The 21,999-nt window shown below is 36.9% G+C and overlaps 1 protein-coding gene across 2 annotated transcripts in view; it reads left to right on the top strand.

Annotated features, from left to right (window-relative positions):
* Positions 1-438: 438 nt before the first annotated feature.
* The window catches only part of TMTC1 (transmembrane O-mannosyltransferase targeting cadherins 1), a 404,339-nt gene continuing 382,778 nt past the window's right edge, over positions 439-21,999 (top strand). Inside the window, exon 1 of one of the 2 annotated variants that reach the window (XM_036761095.1) lies at positions 439-876. In XM_036761095.1, coding sequence (XP_036616990.1) covers positions 511-876 — 366 coding nt within the window. In that variant the 5' untranslated portion in view covers positions 439-510. The remainder of the gene's footprint in view (positions 877-21,999) is intronic. The other variant, XM_036761094.1, reaches the window with a different exon arrangement.

Raw genomic sequence — 21,999 nt, 5'->3', positions numbered from 1 at the left:
ACAGTGCATCAAGATCACTGGCACCTTATTTTTTTCCCCCTGGGGGGAAGACTACTGTCAGTGGGGTGGTTGACTACAGAGAAGAGAAAACTAGACTGCATTAGTCAGCCTTTCTTTGAAACAGGGAAAGGAGGTGGGGTGGCCATACAGGTGGGGAGATTTCTCAGACCCCCTGCCGGCCGACTCTTCTTCAGTCTGCAACGCAGCTTAAATCTAGTAAGGGCCCACAGTTGAATGCAAAAGCTGTGAGCCTTGGAGAAAACGCAGTCTCTGGATTTTGGAGAGGTGGAGGGGTTGCGCAGACAGGCGGTGCATGCGCAGTGGGGCGGAGGAGGCGGAGACAACTGGGGGAGGAGGGAGGGCTGCTGTTTATTTGCAGCTGGACCAACTTGCAGAGGTAGCGGCCAAGCGCAGGTCCCGGGTGGTGGGTGGGTGAGTCGATCTGCTGCCGCAACATGCTCCTTCTCAGCTTGCTGGTGCTGCCTTCTGTCAGAGCCCTCGAGGGGGAGGATGCCAGTCGCTCCGGAGCAGCCAGGGCAGCAGCGGCAGCAGGATGGTGGTGACAACCTCTGCCAGTGGCGGCGTTGGCGGCGGCAGCAGAAAGGATCGGGCTCCCCACGGCCAGCGCCAAAGGGGCTGCTGCTTGGCGCCGGCGGAGGCTGCGGTGGTACTGACCACTGTCTGCTGTCTGTGTTACGGAAACTCGCTGCCGGGCGAGTTTGTGCACGACGACTTGTGGGCAATCGTGAACAACCCAGACGTTCGGGCGGCTGCCCCTCTGAGCTGGGGCATCTTCGCCAACGATTTCTGGGGCAAGGGCATGGCCGAAAACACCAGTCACAAGTCCTACCGTCCTCTCTGCGTCCTCACCTTCAAGTGAGTCCCGCCTCTAACGGCTGCAGCCTCTCAGGGGAAGACTAGTAGCAGGCTCTATGACCTACTGCTGACTCTCTTCTCTTCCCTTCACACCCAGCTCTCCTGTCCACTAGCATTTCAGCCTTCCAGTTTCCGGATAGCCTGAGGGGTCAGCTGAGGGAGTTGGAGTAGAGTTGTACCCAAGCGTCTGTTCTTTTAAATTCACTTTTCTTTGGGGAGTAGTGGCGGGAGGTGCACAGTACTTTTCTCCTCAACCTATCCTTTCGTAGGAGGCGGCAAAGTGAGATTCGCGTCGGGGTGGGGTGAAATTTGGAGGGGCTTGCTGATTTACCGAAAAGAGAAGTTGGTTATGTCACTGAGGCTCGTGGGCAGCTCCACAGCTGGCAAAGTGTGTAAGCTTCTTTGAGATTCACATTTCGATTTCAGGAGCCGGGAGGCAAAAATCTTGTATTTTGCCTAGGTACCAAATGAGTTGTACATTTGCAGGAAGATAATTCTTTTCCTCTTGGCCACACACCAAAACCCTCTCTAACCTTTGAGATCAAGCTATTAAAAATTCAAAGCAAAAGAATTGCAGGAAAGTGAAAATTGTCTGGGTTTTATTGTATCTCAGTCTCATTTTGGTCTTATAAACCTTGGATATTTGCTGTAAATAATTTATAAGCGTACCACAGTTATCTCCTGATGAAATGAGAACCTGTTTAAGAGATGTGTTGCTATCTTTTGTTTATTTTATCATCCTTATTTTTTCCCCTCCTGGGTTTGGCCTTTCCTCGGTCCTGAAGGAGGCTGAAGAAATAACGTTGGTTTGGTGTTGGTATATTTTAAACCTGTTCTAAAGGGTGTAATCGGAACTCGACTTCGTGATAATGAAAAATCTTGAGTGGCAGTTGCAAAAACCTGCTCTTGCAGCAGTGCAAAAGCTGAAGACTTAGAAAAGGAAACCATTGCAATCAACTTATCAAAAGGCTTTTGACTCCATTCTTTCACTTAGTTGATTGTTTTTGAAGTGGATTAACATATTGTGTCCTTAGTTTTGGAAAGAGCATTTCATTATTTGTTTCAAGAAAAAAAAATCTATGCCTTCTTCCAAAGTTTTTGCTTATCTAGATATTGTATTCTTTAAAACTGGAGTTAAGGTGCAATAGTTGCTTGGCAGTGTTGTTATTTAAAACTTCCTTAAAAAGCAAACAAAAACAACCCTAAGTGTCCTGCTTGAAAATATGTCAGCATGGTTTATTCTGATTTCCTGTTCATTATTATTACTTTGATAGTAAGTAAACCAATGCTAGGAATACTCTGATTTCCTGCTTCAAAGAAGCATGTTTTAACAGTGTCTTTTGGCTTTTTCCTTTCAAAATATTTCTTGTATCCATATAGGATTGGATAAGGGTAGAAGAAAGCCTGAGGACTAGGGAGAGGGAGTTAAGGAGGAGAGGTAATGGAAAAAAAGAGTAAGGTATAGTTTAGCAAAAGTTAAGAGATGAATATAAAGTAGGAAGAGTTGGGAGAAAAGGAGGCAGTCATTTAGAAAAAACAGATCCAAGCCCTCTATAGATTTATGTCACCTTGCAAACTGTATCATACTGGTTTGGGATAAAGAGAGGATTCCACTGCAACACCTAAAAGTAGTGGTAGGAAGAACAACAGTTTAGGCCCTCTTTAAAAAAAGCAAGGATACTTACCTTTGTGTTCAGTTTGCTTTGCCTTAATTTTAAATAGCATTTATTCACTTTTTTTTCTAGATCGTCTATAGTGCAACTCTGTTTTCAAGAATAATAAACAATGCCAAAAATAAGGAAGAAAGTTTTCTAGGACTTGTGTTTAAATAGTTAAATAAAAGAGCTTAAAGATGGAATGGCTTTTTGTTAGATTGTTGTTTTAAAGCATAAAGTAAAATATTTCTTCTAAGATGCTTTTGGTACATCAAATCAATCTTTCCAACTCTGATTAGCAAAAGCTTATTTATGTAAAAACCTTTAAGTGTTTTAAACTTAATTTCCTTAAAGTAAAAAAAAAAAGATTGACTCTGACCCACTGAATAAATATTCTAGAATCAGCAGATACCCCAGTATAATTCCTTCATTTTATGAATGAGGAAAACTGAGGTTCAGTGAGGTAAAATAACTTGTTCAAGGTATATACTGTTTTCAAAAAATCGATATTGATAGATGTCCTCAAGACACATAATTGACATTTCGTTGATATTTACAGAAAAAATTTTGGGACCATTGGAAATGTAGTTGGATCCATGACACTTGTTGCTATGATAGGACACATTTAGTTTGTCTATTTTTTTAGTTGATTGAATTAAAGGAGAGAAATAGATTATCAGTCCATACTAATTTTATTTTTCACTGGGGATACACAGATAATAACTGTAGCCCTTTTCTTCTTAAAAAAAGAATTCCTGGATATGAGTTAAGAATTCCTATGAATTTTCATCGCTAATAAAAATTTTCATTAAAAATATTCATGCTTCCCCCTCCAAAAGAAATGTTCATGAAGTAATGTTTAAGGGCATAGGTTTTTGTATCATAGTAGAGGAGAATCAAAGATCTTTGTAAATAATCTACAAAGAGTGACTTTCACTCCAAATCCAGGTTTTCATCCTGTGCTTCTTCATCTTTAACTGTCCATATCCTTTTTATATCTGTGAAAGATTCAAGATCTTCTGTAGACACTTAATCAATAATGAACCAAAGCTCATGGTAAATGTTAACAACTTCTGAAATAGTCCGTAACTTGTTAAAAGTGCCTGTACTGGCTTATTTGCAGAATCATTTCATATCAACTAAGCAAATGGAAACCTACCTTGGAGAGAAAAGAATGATATTATGGCTTGTATACCTGAATTATATCTACTATCAAACATCAGAAGTCTTACACATATTTAAAAATCTTTCTACTAGTCCTGTGCTGTTAACCTTACCATGTTATGGGTAGGTAAATTAAGATAAAAGGATTAAGTTTTGTAACAGGTTGAACCAAGAACTTGCGTAGCTGCTTGTTCTGATTATTAGACCACAGTAGTCTGCTGTTTTCCTGTAAAATTTTGTTTCATTGAGAGATTCTGATTGCAATATAAACCATAATAGTGAAGACAGGTGATCTGTAAAAATGTAATTGATTTGAAAGATAGACTCTTGATAGGTAAGGATATGGTTTTTGGTCAGCATTTTGACCAAAGATTGGTTTCAAGATTGTTTGCACAGTAGTTTGTAGTACTTGCTTATGAGAGAAGAGAATTGACCAAAAGACTATGGCAGATGATAATGCATTTCTGACTAGATCCATTGTCTAGTTTTGATTATATTCTTTAAGATCCTGAGCATGTAGACCAGCTTTTGTTTCTGGGACTAATATTTAATTCTTCAAAAATATAGAATAATGTTTAAACTATACATGGCAGCAATGGGGATAACAGCTAAACACACATATTAACTTATTCTTTAATATTAACATATTCCTTACTATTAACTAGTATTCCTTTCACCTCATCAACTGCTAAGTCCTCCAAAACACTGGAACCATAGTCCAAAAAATAAATACTGTTTAGATTGTACTTAACTCAGTTTCTCTTGGAGTAGAATTTTACTTAATTCTCCTCAGAAATTCCAATTAACTGCTTTTCCCACAGACTAAGATTTAACTCAATTTAGTTCTCATCAGTAATGAAAGACAGTTAAAACTCCTTTAGTTCTGCTCAGTAATTCTCCACAGAATGTCTTCATTAAGGACAGTTAACTATCAAGTCTCTCACAGACTTTGTCTAAAGGCAGTCAACTGTCAGTCTCCTCAGACATGAAGTTCTGTCAGTCTTCTCTAAGTGCCTCGAATAGATTCCTTCTGCCACTGCAGTTAAATTGTCAGTCTTCCAGATTTTCTACCATTTTCTTAAAAATCCAAAGTTATTTTATTTCATTTTGTTCTCATCTTTTTGATGAGGTTCAGATAGAAATGGACAAGTCAACATTTCTGCTATTCTTTTTATTCAGTGCTTTGCAGGCTATTGTGTAGAACAAATAAAAGCATCACCTTTTGCAATGGAATTAAAGACCCACTGAAAGCATTTTGATTTGGGACAACTTCAGAAGCAGACAAGATGGTGGGGACATTATAGACTTTTGCTTTCTTTTTCCCCATGTAACTTTAATTTCTTCTGCTAGGTCTTTATGTTTTGAAAATTTTTCACTCCAGATATTTTGGCGATTGAGAGTATTCAGTATGCTAACATCTATTAAAATGATTCTTCTTAATTTTTTAATTTATCAACGTTATTGCTGAGAAGTTATAGGCAGACAACAGTTCTGTTTGTAACGATATTTCAATTCTAGTAAAATTTGTTGAATTCTGAAGCATATTTAGGGTTTGTACTTATAACTTCTGGTGTATAATTCCAGTTACATCATGTCTTTGTTATTATCTAAAGAATACAATACTTAGTATCCTTTAGATAATAACAAAGTATTTGTAAACTACAGTGATAGGTTGCAGTTTTCACTACTTTATTACAAAATCCAAATTGATTACTAAATCTGATCTCCTTAAGGAAAACCTTTTTTTATAGATCTGAACCAAAATCGCTAGCAAAAATCCTTCCATGTCCATAAACAGGTCTGCATGACTCAGCATTTGTTTGATGCTTCTTTTTTTTGACATAATGTTTGGATTCATGGTGATCTTTTGGATCTTCGCAGTTTTCATAGGCTCTTTCTGGAGGTAAGCTGCTTTTGGTTACATTTGACAAATCTAGTGGTTTATATTCATTGCCATCTTTTAGTATGGCTTTTGAAGTGAAGTCTGCTTGTTTCAAAAGGTTTTCTGTCATTTTTAAATCTTTTTTTTTGGTAATTGTGTATTCTGAGAACATTTTTCAATCCTTTTCCTCCTTTTTGAGGAAGTGCTCATTGCTCTAACATTGTATGGGTTTTTATTTGAATACTTTCTAGATCCATTTTCCTATACAAGAAAGATCTTAACATCATCAGTAACTGTGACGTTGTGGTTACTGATCTAGAGCCAGACATCCTGGAGAATGAAGTCAAGTGGCCTTTGGAATTGCTAACAGTAAGACTAGTGGAAATGATGGAATTCCAGTTAAGCTATTTAAAATCCTAAAAGATGATGATGTTAAAGTGTTGCACTCAATATGCCAGAAGATTTGGAAAACTCAACAGGGGAAGGACAGAACAGATACATTTTTGTACATTTTGTCATGCCCGATGTTTATGTTAATGATGCTATTATATAATTATCAATTGCTCTGATTATATCCTTCTTGAAGCTTTGTTTTCAGGAAAATGGTCAGTTTCTTAAATAGGTGTTTTCTGACCCTTTCCCTTGCTACCCTTAGAGTTCTTGTATCTTACCTGAAGACCAGAGTGTTTGTAATTATCACCTTCATTCACTGGTTTATTTCAACCACTAGATTCAAGCTCAAAGCCTTCAGTCTCTAGTCTTCCTTGAAGCACCTCAAGAATTTTATACTTATTAAGTCCAAATGACATTTTGATATTGTTGGAAAAATATTTCCATGAGATGAATTAGCTATTTAATGTTCTTTTCAGGAGAACCAAATAACTTGAGCTCATCCCTATATATGAAGTAATTAATACGAAGTTTTGGTATGATTTCCCTCTTTGACTTGAAAGCCATACTGGACTATATTCAAGAGTGATGATAACGTGTTTGGTGCTAGATAGCACCAGAGCAGGATAAAATTGTTTCCGTGGAAGATGCCTCTTTCAGTGTAAATTGTTGTTGGAGTTATTATGTGGGTGGTATGTTATAGAGGGGGAGTTTTCTATGTAGAAGTTAAAGACTGTAGTGTTATTATTATGCTGCGATAGAGTATATATGGTATTTATAGTACATTTCTAAACCAGGAGTGCAAAACTGGGAGTCAGTGGCTTTGCAGTCATAGTCAAGGTGATATTTTTTTCTTCAAGATTCTATTGGATGGTTCATTTTTTTCCTGTACACTGCTTGGACTTGATGTAGTGCTTTAACTTTTTTGGCCTTTGCTTTCAATTATTGATTGTATGTATCAAGAATTTCTAATATAGTTTTGTTTTCTGGATTCCATTCCACAAGTTTCTTTTTGGTTGTCTTTAATTGGATGATATGATGTTGAGTTTTCTACTGTTTGTATTGGCTAGGTTTGGATAGTATTTTTAGTGTCTTTCCTCAGGTTCTCAAGAGGCTTATACCATGGTGGTATTTGATGCCTGTCTTTAGTAATATTCTTGAATAGCTCCACCTTTTATTTTATGGTCTTTACCTTGGTAATAGTTGCAACATATACTGTTGTGTTCAGGCTCTGAATTTTTTTTATACTCTGTCAAATATTGTGGAAGAATTTATTTTTTTCCCTGATTAACAAACATTTATTTTCTCTTCTTCCCACTTCCCCTTCCCCACTTGAACAATTAAAAAAGGATAAGTAACTCTTATAACAAATATGCATAGCCAAACAAAACAAATTCTCTTGTTGTTTATGTCTTATTATATCTATGTCTATATATCTTGTTCTGCAGCTTCAGTTCATCATGTCTTCTGTCAGAAGGTAGATAGGTCCTCATCATAGGTCCTTAGGAAATATGGTTATTCATTGCATTGATCACAGTTCTAAAATCTTTTCAAGTTGTTTTTCTTTATTATATACATACATATATATACACACACATATATATATATATACACACACACATATATATATACACACACACATACACACACACACACACACACACACACACACACATATATATATATAGCAGTGGGGAAGGCAGGGCAATTGGGGTTAAGTGACTTGCCCAAGGTCACACAGCTAGTGAATGTATCAAGTGTCTGAGGTCAGATGTGAACTCAGGTACTCCTGACTCCAGGGCCAGTGCTCTACTCACTGAGCCGCCTAGCTGCCCCTCTTTATTATATTTTTATTCTGTAAATTGTTCTCTTTGCTTCACTGCATAAGAATGCATTAGTTCATGGTGGTTATAACAAATACCAGCTTTTAAAAATCACCCTGCTTTGCTGTAGTTGACCTCTTTGTTATGTAAAGTCATCTTTGTTATTTAATGTCATTTATCCAACTCACATTTGGGTCCCAAGAGGGGTGGCTGCTACTACTTAATTTCTCCCCGAACCAGGGGCACATATTCCCATAAATATATACAGAATCTAAGAGGGAGAAAGAAGGGACAGGAACCCAAAGTACTATGGTAGTGGGGCACACGTGTGGTCAAGACAGCTCACAACTTCAGAACTGCAAGGCCTTGTTGTCTTTTGTGAGGGTCCTCACAAAGTTTATCATGAGCCATTCTGCTATTCAACTGGACTTAATCTTCTTAGGACATAATATCTTGACTAGATGGGCCAAGCTGCTGCTAGGCTGAAGTGGGTATGTCACTTGATGGCTATATTTGTTCCTCACCTGGCTTGGAAGGATTCTCTTCCTCTGGGTAGCTGCTTCTGGAGAATGTGAGCCAGGTGGTTGTTGGAACAGACTGAGTAGGATACTTTGCCACTGAACTGTGGCTGCCATCCAAGACTGGGGAGGCTCTTCTGCTGAATAAGTCATTCTACTGGTCTGCTAGGCTCATTCTTTGATGGGCAATTGCAGTCTTTTCCTACCTTGAATGTTTAGTTCTTACACTGAAACAGCAATGATAATAATTGATCAACCAGGAGACAAAGTATTTACTTGAAAGTCATAACAGTTTGTCTATAAAATTTTAAGGTTTACAAAGCACTATTCAAAAAATAAATTTTATTGATATCTTTTGTTTTTTATATCATCTGTATTTCCCAATGTAACTCTTCCCTTTCTCAGAAAGCTGTCCTCTGAAAAGAAGAAGAAAAAGGGCAGCACGTTGAAAATATCTGATATCATCTTAAATATTCCCATCATAATAGTCCCCTATCTCTATAAGAAATGGGGACAAGGTTTTTTTAATCTGTTTTTTTAAGCACAAGCTTGGTAATTATCATTTCATATCATTCAGTTTTGGTTGTTTTGTTATTGTCATTTTTTTCCTCTTTATTGTCATCCTCCTAAATATTTTTTCTTGGTCCTCCCTATTTCACTTTGTTCATATAAGTCTCACCGTGCTTCTCTATATTCGTCATACTCCTCATTTTTTATAGCACAGTGATGTTTCACTATATTCATTAGCTGTACCCTAGTTGTACCCCAGTACTGCAGTCTACTGTGTATCCAGTTCTTTGCTACTACAAAAGTGCTTCTGTAAATTTTTTTTTTATGTATATGGAGCCTTTCTTTTTTTCACTGACTACTTTAGGATTTAGGGCTAGCCATGGGATCTCAGAGTCACAGGCTCTGGATATTTTAGTCCTTTTTTCATATAATTTCTAACTGCTTTACAGAATGGGTCAGACTAATTCATAGCTCCACCAGCAGTATATTAGTATACTCATCTTTCCATAACCCTCCAACAGTGAATATTTCATTTTTTGTTTTCTTGCTCAGTTTTCTAGGTGTTCATATCCTTTGGCTAGTCGTCTGTTGGGGAATGGCTTTTGGTTTTCTCTATTTCAGTTAAGATAACTACGTATCTTGTACTGAAGAGACAGAATCTCTGGAGTCCTAACCTCTGGAGAGCCTTTATGAGACTTTAACTTTATTTTAAGGACTTGCGGAAAGGCTCTTTACAAATTTTCCTTGGTGTTAATGCCAAGTATTAAGACATCCCAAGGGAGTGTAGTTACTTTAACCATATTCCCCATTTATACTCTTCCGAACCATTCCCCCCTGACTAGGATGTAAAGTATTCAGATTTAGCCAAAATTTGGCTAAAAATCTATCTGATTGCTCATTGCCCCCTCTGTGAAGTTCTTCCACCACTTTGAATGTGCTTCTTATACAGTAGGTACTCAAAAGAGATTAAATAATGATGAACTGTTGATTTCTTCCTGGCATCAGAGTGAATGAAAAAAGAAGAGCAACATAAATGAGTAAGCAGCCCTAGGGATTTACTTAAGAGGAAAGATGAAAAGAACCAGATATTATCTTTTTTTGGCTGAATGATCACTAAGAACTACATACAAGTATTTGAAGATGGCAAGAGATTGTTAAGATTAGCATAAAAGGCGTGTGTAACACATGAATGTGAGAAAGCTTGCTGAACATCAAGTACTGGGATTTGGAAGCCTACCAGGAAGTTGTTGAGAGTTCTAGCATTTGAGAAACCAGAAATAAAGTAAAGCATCAGCTAGCAGCAGTGAACTGCCATTACAACCATATCCATGAACTATTATCAGTATTTTAAAAGTTTCCTTTTCTTTGGTTTATGTTCAAAATCATTTCATGTTGATCTGCCATGTGGAAAACTATGGTTGGCTGGGTTCAATAGCAGTTAGTCATTCTCTCCTTGTAGATCTCGAAATCGTCTATAGAGTTCCTAGATGAAAGAACTAGGGAGCTATGGTTTTCAATCTTTTAAGTATCTTATTTAAGAGAACACTAAATTACTTATACCACTGCATGTGTGTATGAATATTCAGAGAAATAAACTCTGAGTTGAAACATAGGAATTTGTCACATGACAACTCAATAATACAGTTTAGTTGAAAATATTTGACACTAAAAGGGTGAAAGATTAAATTTTAATGTCTGTCTTCTCCAACTGAGACAGTTTTTATTTCTTCCTATCTTTCATACGTGGTTTTACTACTTAGCGAAAGTTTAGACTATCTATCTTAATTCAAATTTCAACTCAAAGTTGTAACATTTTCAGAAATTGAGTAAACATTCCTGTGTTTGGGCTATGTACAGCTTTCTACTTCTACTCAATTGTGAGTGACCTCGAAACTATAAATCTCCCTTAACCTGAAATTTCTCTGTTATTTAGTCTATCAAAGTTGGTTATTACATAATGTTGCTGGTTCTGCCCGCTTCACTCAGCATTTCTTTTCACTCACCTGTCTTTCTAGGTTTTTCTGAAATCTGTTTCTTCATCATTTCTTATAGCACAATAATATTCCATTACATTCATATACCAAAACTTGTTCAACTATTCCCCAATTCATGGACATCCCTTCAATTTCCAGTTTTTTGCCTCCACATAAAGAGCTGCTATAAATATTTTTGTATATGTGGGTCCTTTTCCCTTTTTATGATCTCTTTGGAATATAGACCTAGTAGTGGTACTGCTGGATCAAAGGGTATGCAGAGTTTTATAGCCTTTTGGGTATAGTTCCAAATTGCTCTCCAGAGTAGTTGGATTAGTTTACAACTCCACCAACAGTGCATTAGTGTTCCAAATTTCCCACACATGATGGTGATTTCTAAAGTACTATACAGTAGTTGAATGATCATCAAAGAAAGATGAAATTCTATTTGTTCTTATTTTTGGAGTTTGTGGTTTGAATCAAATTCTTTGAGAGTTAGTATGGTTACTGGGGAAAGAGCACTTGATTTTGAGTTGGCCACCTGAACTTAAGTCTCATTTCTGCTACCTGTATAACTGGGCAATTCATGTAAGTACTCTGAGCTTCAATTTCCTTATCTACAAATGAAGATGTTGAACTAGGTAGTTTCTAAGGTCCCTCACGCTTCTAAATCTATAATGCTATGAAAACTGGCAGATTAATGCAGAGTATGAAATAATAGTTGTCATTTTGATAATGCTTTCGAGTTTACAAAATGCTGGTCTCATTGACTGTCTTGTGCTGTCTCGTCCACTGTCTCATTTAAGCTTAAAATAACTCTGAGAGACAGGTATGATAATACCCATTTTACAGATGAGTATACAGATGCAAAAGTAAAGTGACTTTCCCTCAGTAATGCAGCTAAAAAGTGTCAGCATTCTTTCCATTATACAGTGATATCCTCAGTTAACAAGAACATTCAGTTGCCTTACCATGATGAATTATACCCGAATACTAAAAGAAGAGGACATAGTGCACTATGTTTTAGTTCTACTCTGGGGCTAATCCTCCCTCCTCTGAGTTTATACTTGCAGACTGGGTTCCTTGTGGGGGACTACCTCAAGTTCGGGATACTCTGCAATATACTTTTAACACTGTAGTTCACAATCTCCCACTGTTAAATTCATCTTTAATAGTCATACAATGGACACAATTACTCAAAACTGAGGATTTTACTGAAATGACACAACATGAACAGTAGTAACAAAACATACCCCCCAACCTCCCACCCCCATATACCTGTGGCATTTTTTCCATCAAATACAAATAGGGTCAGTAGGAAGAGTGGGCACACATATGGAGTATACAAATAGAGAGGCACATGTGGCCAAAGCAGATCTCATCTTTAGTACTCTAGGGCCTTGATATCTGTTTTCTTCTGGTGGTATTATGTTGTTCCCCCTTGGTATAGGGCATATTGTTCAATTGGACTCTCTTGGCATATGCCTTTCACACCTTAATTTGTCTTTGTAGCTTGATCCTCTGGGCTTAGTTTCTGCTGGATCTGTCAACTCCTACTGGGCAGGTTGTTCCGCTGAAAAATGTCATTGCTGATAGAAGGAAGAGAAGGAGAGAGAAGTCTCTTATTCTGTTATATTTTGAAAGAGGAAAAAGGAAAAAAGTGATTCTCTCTCATTAGCTATGTTCTTCTTCCATAACTAGCTTTATGCCTGGCTGCCGCTTTTTGGAGGTAAGTCTTGCTTTTTAAAAAACATAGGCCCAAAGCATATGACTGAGCCTCTTAGTCAATTACTAAATGTTTTCTGTGTGATGTGTTCATCTTAGTGAATGATCAAGGTACTCTCAAACTGGGTTAAGGAACTTTTTCGTACTTCTTAAGGAAGTAAAAAAGTATAAGGACTTCTTTATTTTAACTTCTTGCTGGTCAATAAAAATCTGGAAGGGGGACATCTCATTGTCTCTGTACCCTGTATTTTCATCAAGTGATTTTAGGAGGTACTCCTCTGACCAATCCCTATTGCACTTAGGAAAAAAAAAGAGACTGAGAAATGTGAATCTCATTCAAGAACACCTAGTACCCTGTTTTGTTTTGTTTTAGTTGGCAGTTTCAAAACATCTGCACTTTTCCAGGCATAAGTCCAGCTTGACCTTAATTCCCCATCCTGAGCCATTTGTTTTAAAAAGGCTTAAATTGCCTCAAGTTAGGCAGAGCTCCTCTAATCAACCCTGTGATTCATTAAAACTGAACCTGATTCATATTGATCTTATAGACCTTGGGATCTAAAGAACTCATGGCTGATTAAATAATCTAGTGGCTGATTTTAAACTCCCCCATGAGGCATGTAATTTTTTTTTAGTTGTTTCAGTTGTGTCTTTTTCTTTGTGACCCAATTTTCTTGGCAAAGATATTGGAGTGGTTTGCCATTCCATCTTCAGGTCATCTTATTTTTTTTCCTTGTTCTTTTTTCTTTTTTTTGGAGGGGGGAAGGCAGGGCACTTGGGGTTAAGTGACTTGTCCGAGATCACACAGCTAGTACATGTGTCAAGTGTCTGAGCCCGGATTTGAATTCAGGTCCTCCTGACTCCAGGGCCGATGCTCTACTCATTACACCACCTACCTGCCCCCAGCTCATTTTATAGATAAGGAAACTGGGGTACACAGTGTTAAGTGACTTGCCCAGGGGCACACAGTTAGTAATTGTCTGAGGCCAGATTTGAACTGAGGTGTTCCTGCTTCCAGCCTCAGTGTTCTATCCGCTTTGCCACTTAGCTATCTTAAAATGATATACTAATAGTCTGTTAATGTACTTTTACCAAAAGCTCCTGCGATGTTGTATGCTTAGGAAGTTCGTGGTCCATATAGTATTTACAGAGTAAGGATTCCTTTGGAAGTAGCTTATAAATGGCCTTTCACAAAAACAACTTAGGCACAGTTTCCAACACTTATTTATCAGCAAGGATTCTCTGAAGCAAATAAATTATTTATTTATTTTTATTATTATTTAGCAGGATTCTGAGGCAGAACTAAATTTTCTGAGATTTATTTTTTTGCACTTACCTGGCATTCAGAAAGACATCTCCCAAGAAAGAGTTCAGAGAAAATGTTCTGCAAATATATGAAAACTGTTAACATCCATGAAAGGCAATTTAAAAAGTTTATCACAGGGTTTAAAAGAAAAGAAAGGGATTCTCTACCTTTCCAACCTCTTGCTATTGAGATAGAAAGACACTCTCATTCTTCATCTTTTTTGATCTTTTCTTATCACTTTATCATATCTTAACTATATATCTCTATAGAACTTAAAGAGGAACTAGGCAGTATGACTACTAGCAAAAGTGGTCTTTTGTCTTGTCCCTACCCTTCTTTTAAATGGTTGAACCAGTGGTTATAGTAGACTATACCATGCTAATGCCAGGTTTAAGTTCTGGAGCTCCACTTTATTTTTAATTATATCTAAATAATGCATTTATAATTTATATTATATTATTTATAAAATAAATGTCTGGTAGTCTGTGCTTACTCTTGCATTAAAGTCACCCAGAATTATAAGCTTGTCTTTTTCAGCACATTGATGATGAGTATCTCCAGGTGTTCTTAAATTTTTTCTTTGCTCTCATCAGGGTTCATCATATGTACTGGTAATGGTGGTGTGGTGCTTTCCAGAAAGCAGCAATTGCATTGTCATGAGTCTGTTGTTCACTCCTTTTGGTAGGCATACAAGCTTGTTGACTAGATTAGTTTTGATTGCAAAACTGACACCAGCTTCATGGTACTCCCCTTCACTGCAGCCATTCCAGAAAAAAACATGTATCCAGCTCTGAATTCAGTGAGCTGGCTTTCATTTGCCAGACTTGCTTCACTCAGGGCTGCTGTGAGACCTATTGAGTCTCTCAACAAGAGCTGTTCATCTTTCAGATCTACTGGATTTCATGTTGTACATAAGTGAGTACATATTCCATGTGGTGAGAGGAATCATTTTTGCAAAAGCTTCTGTACTTTTTTTGTGTTTTGACCACAGGATGGTATCCCTTCCTGCTGCAGTAAGCAGGTGAGGTTTGGGTAAAGCAGACAATTTTTAGGGCACTTTTTCTAGCCCCTTCCTTACACCAGGAGATGAGCAGTGCAGTCCTTAAGAAAGGCAGCTCAGACATCCTGGTGGCTTCTGAATCCCACTGCTGCTTCCAGTGAGAAGATGACTCTATGGCCTGGGCCATCTGTGTGCAGAGTTGTGACTGCAGCTCCCAGTGTATCTGCACATACTGCTTCATTATCTGAATATTGCCACAGGACTTTGAGATAGATAAAAATGGTAAAATGGTATGGATGATGTCTTTTGATTCATGCATAAATTGGATGTAAGTGAGGCAGAGTGGTGTGAAGTTGTCAACCTCATTCTCCCTTCCAGAGTCATTGAAATTCAGTGGCGAGACAAAGTCAAGATGACTTTGGTGATAGCTTGGGATGCAGTGTATGACCTTGGCACCTTTGATGTCTAAACAAGGTGTATGTACACCACAATGCCTGTTATAGGTACCTTCATGGGCACTGGACTGGGACAGTGCCAGGAAATTGAATTGCTAAGTCATTTTGACTATTATAAATGCCCAAATTAACTACAAGGGACCTATGAAGAAAGACACTTTCTACATCCAGAGAAAGCTGATAAATAGAAGTATATACATGATGATTTTACACATGTACATACATATTTGTGTCTAATGGTGGCCATTCCTATGGCAGGGGTCAGGGAGGGAAGAAAAAAGAAAATAAATTAAATTATATCATAACTTTCTCATATATTTGAAAAGTATAGCAGGTTGTATATAATAGATTTGCAGTTTCATGTACAAAAATGTAAAGTATAATGATCCCTCAATCTTTTGCAATATTCACAGATCTTGAATACATATGTCCATGAAAGTAACCATAATAGGTTCTGAAAACCAGTGTTTGATACTCTTACTTGTACCTACTTTAAGAGGAAAATGCTTTAAATTATGTTGCATATGCTGTGTTTGGTTAAGACCAGAAGCTATGGAATTTTATTTTGTATGCCACTGACTGACCATTTCATAGGAAAATAGATATTTCATGTCTAACCATGTCAAGCCCGTAGCAAATTATTTGGAAAAGCATCCCTTTGTGAACTGTAGTAGGGGTTTTTCTTCTTGTCTCCAGTAAGAATTCTGAGCCCTTGTATCTTTCTAGAATCATCCTTCTTGTGTGTGGTCTCAGTTCTTCCAGTAACTCAACAAGAAATTAACGTGGCTAGGTGTTTTTGATCAGTGCAGATTTAGAAGGAAGTGATGATGACTGCAAGCCATAATTGGAAAATATTGGTGTAGAGGAAGATGCTTTGTGGCTGGGAGAATTGTGCTTTTCTGACTCCTCTGTTAGAGAAGATGGTAATTTTTGAAAGACAAAGTTAATTGTATTTAAGTGCAGAAACAATTTGGTTGGAGCAGAAATTTTATATATATATACATATACATATGCATACATACATACCATAGCATGTTAACAAACAAACAAACCCAGGTCAGGAACTTGCAGAGCTCAGACCAAGAGGGCAGTATTTGATACTCATCTTGGATCAGAACACTTTAGAACCAAAACCTTTCAGGACCCTAACCTGAGGTATTTCTGAGATCCTGGAATAAAACAACATTCAATGCCCCCAAGAAAGCAGTAGCAAGGCCCAAGAGGACACAAATAGTACCAAACCACAAAACAGCACCAAAGGCAACCCATACATTCCTTCCAAAAATATACAGAGTCTTACCCTAATATAAAGTCAGAAGTCTAGAATTAAGTCTCAAGAATGAACAAACAAAAAAAGAATACCATTGTAAACAGTGATTATGGTGACAGAATTATTCAAGACATAGAACCAGAAGAAGGGAGTGACTATGACTGCAAAGCATCTATATGCAGAGCCTCAAAGAATAAAGCAGCTTGATTATTAGTTCAGTACCATTCTCTGGAAGAGATGAAGCAAGAGTTGTTATTTTTAAGAGCTGAAATTGAATTTATAGGTGAAATGAAAGCACCAAAGGAAATAATTGGAAAAAAATGAGAGCTATATACGGTAGCCCATAATCTCTGCTATGGGGGAAGCTAAAGTTGATAGAATGCTTAAGGCTGGGATTTCTGAGCTACAGTGGGCTAAAGCAATTTGATGTGTTTACACTAAGTTTGACACTAATATGGCAAGTCCCAGAGACAGAGGTGCCACTAGGTTCTCTAAGGAGGGGCAAACTGACCTAGGTCAGAAATGGAGCAGGTCAAATCTTCTGTGCTGATCAGTAGTACAATTTGGACCTTTTAGTGGCCATTGTTATTCCATCCTGAGAAAGATTGGGAGACCCAGTCTCAAAGGGGGAAAAAGGAAAAAGAACAAAGGAATAAAAAGAAAAATAATTTTGTCAAGGGAAAATTTGGAAAACAAATGAGAGCTTTGTAAGAAAGAATTGGAAAGAAAATTAACAACTTTCCCCAAGAGGCACAAAACCTTATCCAAGTATCAGACCTTTTGAAAACTAGAAGGGACCAAATAGAAGTTAATGATTCTATGAGACAAGGAGTATTGCAGAAAAGTCAAAAGACTGAAAAAATAAAAGTGTCAGAGTGTTGTTGTTGAGTTGTGTCCAACCTTTGTGACACCATTTTGAGTTTTCTTGTCAAAAGGATATTGGAGTGGTTTGCCATTTCTTTCTCCAGCTTATTTTACAGATGAGGAAACTGAGGCAAAAACTTGCCTAGGTTTACACAGCTAGTAAGTGTTTGAGGATGGATTTGAACTGAAATCTTCCTGACTTTGGGCCTGGGGCTCAGTCCACTCCACTACCTAGCTACCCAAAATATCAGGTATCTCACATCAAAAATAATTGACCTAGAAAACAGATAAAGGAGAGAATTTAAAAATCATTGGATTACTTTAATTTTTTTCATGAACAGATAAGAGCTATGTAGAAACTTTGAAATATAAACATAGGAGTAAAGACAAACATAAAAAAGGTAGATATGACTGAGAAATCACAAGAGACTGAACAAGATTCTGGTATTAACTGGCATTAACCTATTATCAGGGATCATTAAAGGGAGTCTAAAAAATGGAGGTATTGGGAAATGTTAAAAGTGACAGGAAAGGGAGGGGGAAAAGAATAAGTAGGAATGGAAGAAGTGAAAGAATGGAGAATTATCTTGCATAATGGGTGACACATAAATTTCACTTTTATCTAAAATGGTCAAAGGAGGGAAGAATGCACACATAATTGAGTACAGAAATACATCTCATCTAATAAGGAAGCAGTAAGGGAAAGGGAGAAGGGAGAGGAAGAAATGAGAAAGAAGGTAAACTCAGGAAATAATTATTCCTAATAAAACAAACTTGACTATATTAATAACAAGAACAACAAAAATCATATGATTATGTCAATAGATATGCAGGAAAAGCTTTTGACAAGATATAGCAGCCATTCCTGTTAAAAGCACTAGAATAAGAGAATCTTTCCTCAACTTAAGTAATATCTAAAACCAAGAGCCAGCATTATATGTAATGGTGATAAACCAGAGGGCTTTCCGGCAAGATCAGGAATAAATCAAGAATATTAACTATGATGATTACTATTTGAAATAGTGCTAGAAATGCTAGCTATGGCAATGAAAACTAAAAAAAGTGAAGGACTCATCATAGGCAAAGAAGTAACTAGAGAACTCTAGAGTATCAGCTGAAAATGTATTGAAATAACTTATTTCAGCAAAGTTGCAGGATATAAAACAAACCTTCACAAGTCATCAACATTTTTGTATATTACCAACAAAACCCACCAGAAAAGATAGAGAAATTCCACTTTAACTACAGAATGTATAAAATATTTGACTCTGCTTGCCAAGATACTCATAGAAATCAGAAACTATATATGAACACAATTACAAAATACCCTTTATGTAAATGACAGATCAAAGAAATCGAGGAAAAATTGATTTAGGTAGGCTGAGACAATATAATAAAGATAACAGTACTTCCTAAATTAATTTACTTATTCAGTACCATGCCAATCAAACTACCAAAGAACTGCTTTTTAGAGGTAGACTATGTAATAGTGAAATTCACCTGGAGAAATAAAAGAAAAAATATCAAGGGAAACAAAGGAGGAAGAATTAGCAGTACTAGATCTTAAAATGCACTACAAATCAGTAATCATCAAAATTATTTGTTGTTGGTAAAGAAATAGGAAGAATATATTAGGCACATAATGTGCAGAAATAAATAAGCAAGATGTCATCTATTGGGTTAAGAACTCACTCTAATGAAATTCTGGGAAAACTGGAAAGTAGTCTGTCTGAAATTAGGTATAAACTGTAACATTTCACAATGTCTACCAAGATAAGCTCCAACTGGGTACGTGATTTATGCATAAAGGGTGATGTAATAAACAAATTAGAGAAATTACCTAGGAGATATATGGCTAGGAGAAGAGTGCATGATGAAACAAGGGGTAGAGAAGATCCCAGAAGATAAAATAGACAGTTTTGGTTGCCTAAAATTAAAAAGCTTTTGTACAGACAAAATCAATGCAGATACATTTAGAGAAGCATATAACTGGGAAAAATTCTTCACAGTGTTACTCTGATGCAGGTCTCATTTCTAAGCTGTATAGGGAACTGAGTCAAATTTATAAGAGCTATTCCCCACATGAAAAATCAAAGATTACCCAAATGCAAAAGGAGGTCCAAAAGACCACTGAAGAAAATACTACCTTAAAAATTAGATTGGAGCAACTGGAAGCTAGTGACTTTAGGAGAAATCAAGATATTATAAAACAGAACCAAAGGAAGGAAAAAGTGGAAGACAAGGTGAAATATCTCATTGGAAAAACCACTGACCTGGAAAATAGATCCAGGAGAGATAATTTAAAAATTATTGGACTACCTGAAAGCCATGATCAAAAAAAGAGCCTAGATATCATCTTTCAAGAAATTATCAAGGAGAACTGCCCTGATATTCCAGAGCCACAGGGCAAAATAGAAATTGAAAGAATCCACAGATTGCCTCCTCAAAAAGATCCCAAAAAGAAAACTCCTAGGAACATTGTCGCCAAATTCCAGAGCTCCCAGGTCAAGGAGAAAATATTGCAAGCAGCCAGAAAGAAACAATTTGAGTATTGTGGAAAAGCAATCAGGATAATACAGTATCTAGCAGCTTCCACATTAAGGGACCGAAGGGCTTGGAATATGATATTCCGGAGGTCAAAGGAGTTAGGATTAAAAGCAAGAACTACCTACCCAGCAAAACTGAGTATAATGCTCCAAGGAAAAATATGAATTTTCAATAAAACAGAGGACATTCAAGCTTTCTCAGTGAAATGACCAGAGCTGAATAGAAAATTTGACTTTCAAACACAAGAATCAAGAGAAGCATGAAAAGGTAAACAAGAAAGAGAAATCATAAGGGACTTACTAAAATTGAACTGTTTTGTTTACATTGCTACATGGAAAGATGATGTGTATGATTCATGAGACATCAGTATCATAGTAGCTGAAAGGAATATGTATATATATGTGTGTTTATGCATATATATACATATGTGTGTGTCTATGTAATATATACATATATAATGTATGTATATATATACATATATACATATATATAATGTGTGTGTATATATATATATGAACAGAGGGCACAGGGTGAGTTGAATATGAAGGGATGATATCTAAAAAAATAAAATCAAATTAAGGGATAAGAGAGGAATATATTGAGAGAGGGAGAAAGGGAGAGATAGAATGAGGTAAATTATCTTGAATAAAAGTGGCAAGAAAAAGCGGTTCTCTAGGAAGGGAAGAGGGGGCAGGTGAGGGGGAATGAGTAGATCTTGCTCCCATCAGATTTGACCTGAGGAGGCAATAGCGTACATGCTCAACTGGGTATCTTACCCCACAGGAAAGAAGGAGGAAGAAGATAAAAAAGGGGGGACAATAGAAGGGAGGGCAGACAGGGGGAGGAAGTAATCAAAAACAAACACTTTCGAAAAGGGACAGGGTCAAGGGAGAAAATTCAATAAAGGGGGATAGGTTAGGAAGGAGCAAAACATAGTTAATCTTTCACAACATGAGTATTGCAGAAGGGTTTTACATAATGGTACGCATGTGGCCTATGTTGAATTGCTTGCCTTCTTAGGGAGGGTGGGTGGGGAGGGAAGAGGGGAGAGAATTTGGAACTCAAAGTTTTAAAAATAGACGTTCAAAAACAACAAAAGAAAAAGTTTTTGCATGCAACTAGGAAATAAGGTACACAGACAATGGGCATAGAAATTTATCTTGCCCTACAAGAGAAGAAGGGAAAGGGGGATGGGAGGGGAGTGGGGTGACAAATGGGAGGGCTGACTGGGGAATGAGGCAACCAGAATATACACCATCTTGGTGTGGGTGGGAGGGTAGAAATGGGGAGAAAATTTGTAATTCAAACTCTCGTGAAAATCAATGCTGAAAACTAAATATATTAAATAAATTAAATAAAAAAATAATCAAAGGTTATGAACAGGAAATTTTCAAAGGAAGAAATGGAAGCTATCAATAGCCACATGAAAAATGCTTCAAATCACTAATAATCAGATAAATAAAAATTAAAGCAATTCTGAGGTTTTACCTCTCGCCTTTCCGATTAGCAAAGTTGACAAAAACGAAAATGACAAATGCTGTAGGGGTTGTGAACTGGTCCAGTCATTCTGGTAAACAATTTGTAATTATGTCACAAACTCTTATGTGCTCTTTGATTCAGTTACCATGTTTATACTGCAAAGAGATCAAAGAGGAAAAGGACCCATATGTAAAATAAATATATATATATATGTATATATGGCTGACCAAGTTAACAATATTTGAATGCGATAGAATAATTTCATTCTGTAAGAAATCATGAAGAAGATGGTTTCAACAATGACCTGAGAATACTTGTATGAAATGATGCAAAGAAAAATGACCAAAAGCAGGAGATCTATAAAGGCAGTTTTATGAAGACAAACAACTTTGAAAGACTTAAGAACTCTGATCAACACAATGATCAACCAATCATTTGAAAGGACATGTGATGAAACATACTATCTACCTCCTAACAGAGAGGTGATGGATTTGGGGTACACTATATATAGGATATGGCCAATGGGAAAATTTGTTTTGCTTGACTATGCATATTTGTTACAGGG

Source organism: Trichosurus vulpecula, chromosome 5, assembly GCF_011100635.1.
Source record: "Trichosurus vulpecula isolate mTriVul1 chromosome 5, mTriVul1.pri, whole genome shotgun sequence".
In the NCBI taxonomy this organism is placed as follows: Eukaryota; Metazoa; Chordata; class Mammalia; order Diprotodontia; family Phalangeridae; genus Trichosurus; species Trichosurus vulpecula.
Note: the sequence above shows the minus strand (reverse complement) of the source record. Positions and strands in the feature narration are given on the sequence as shown.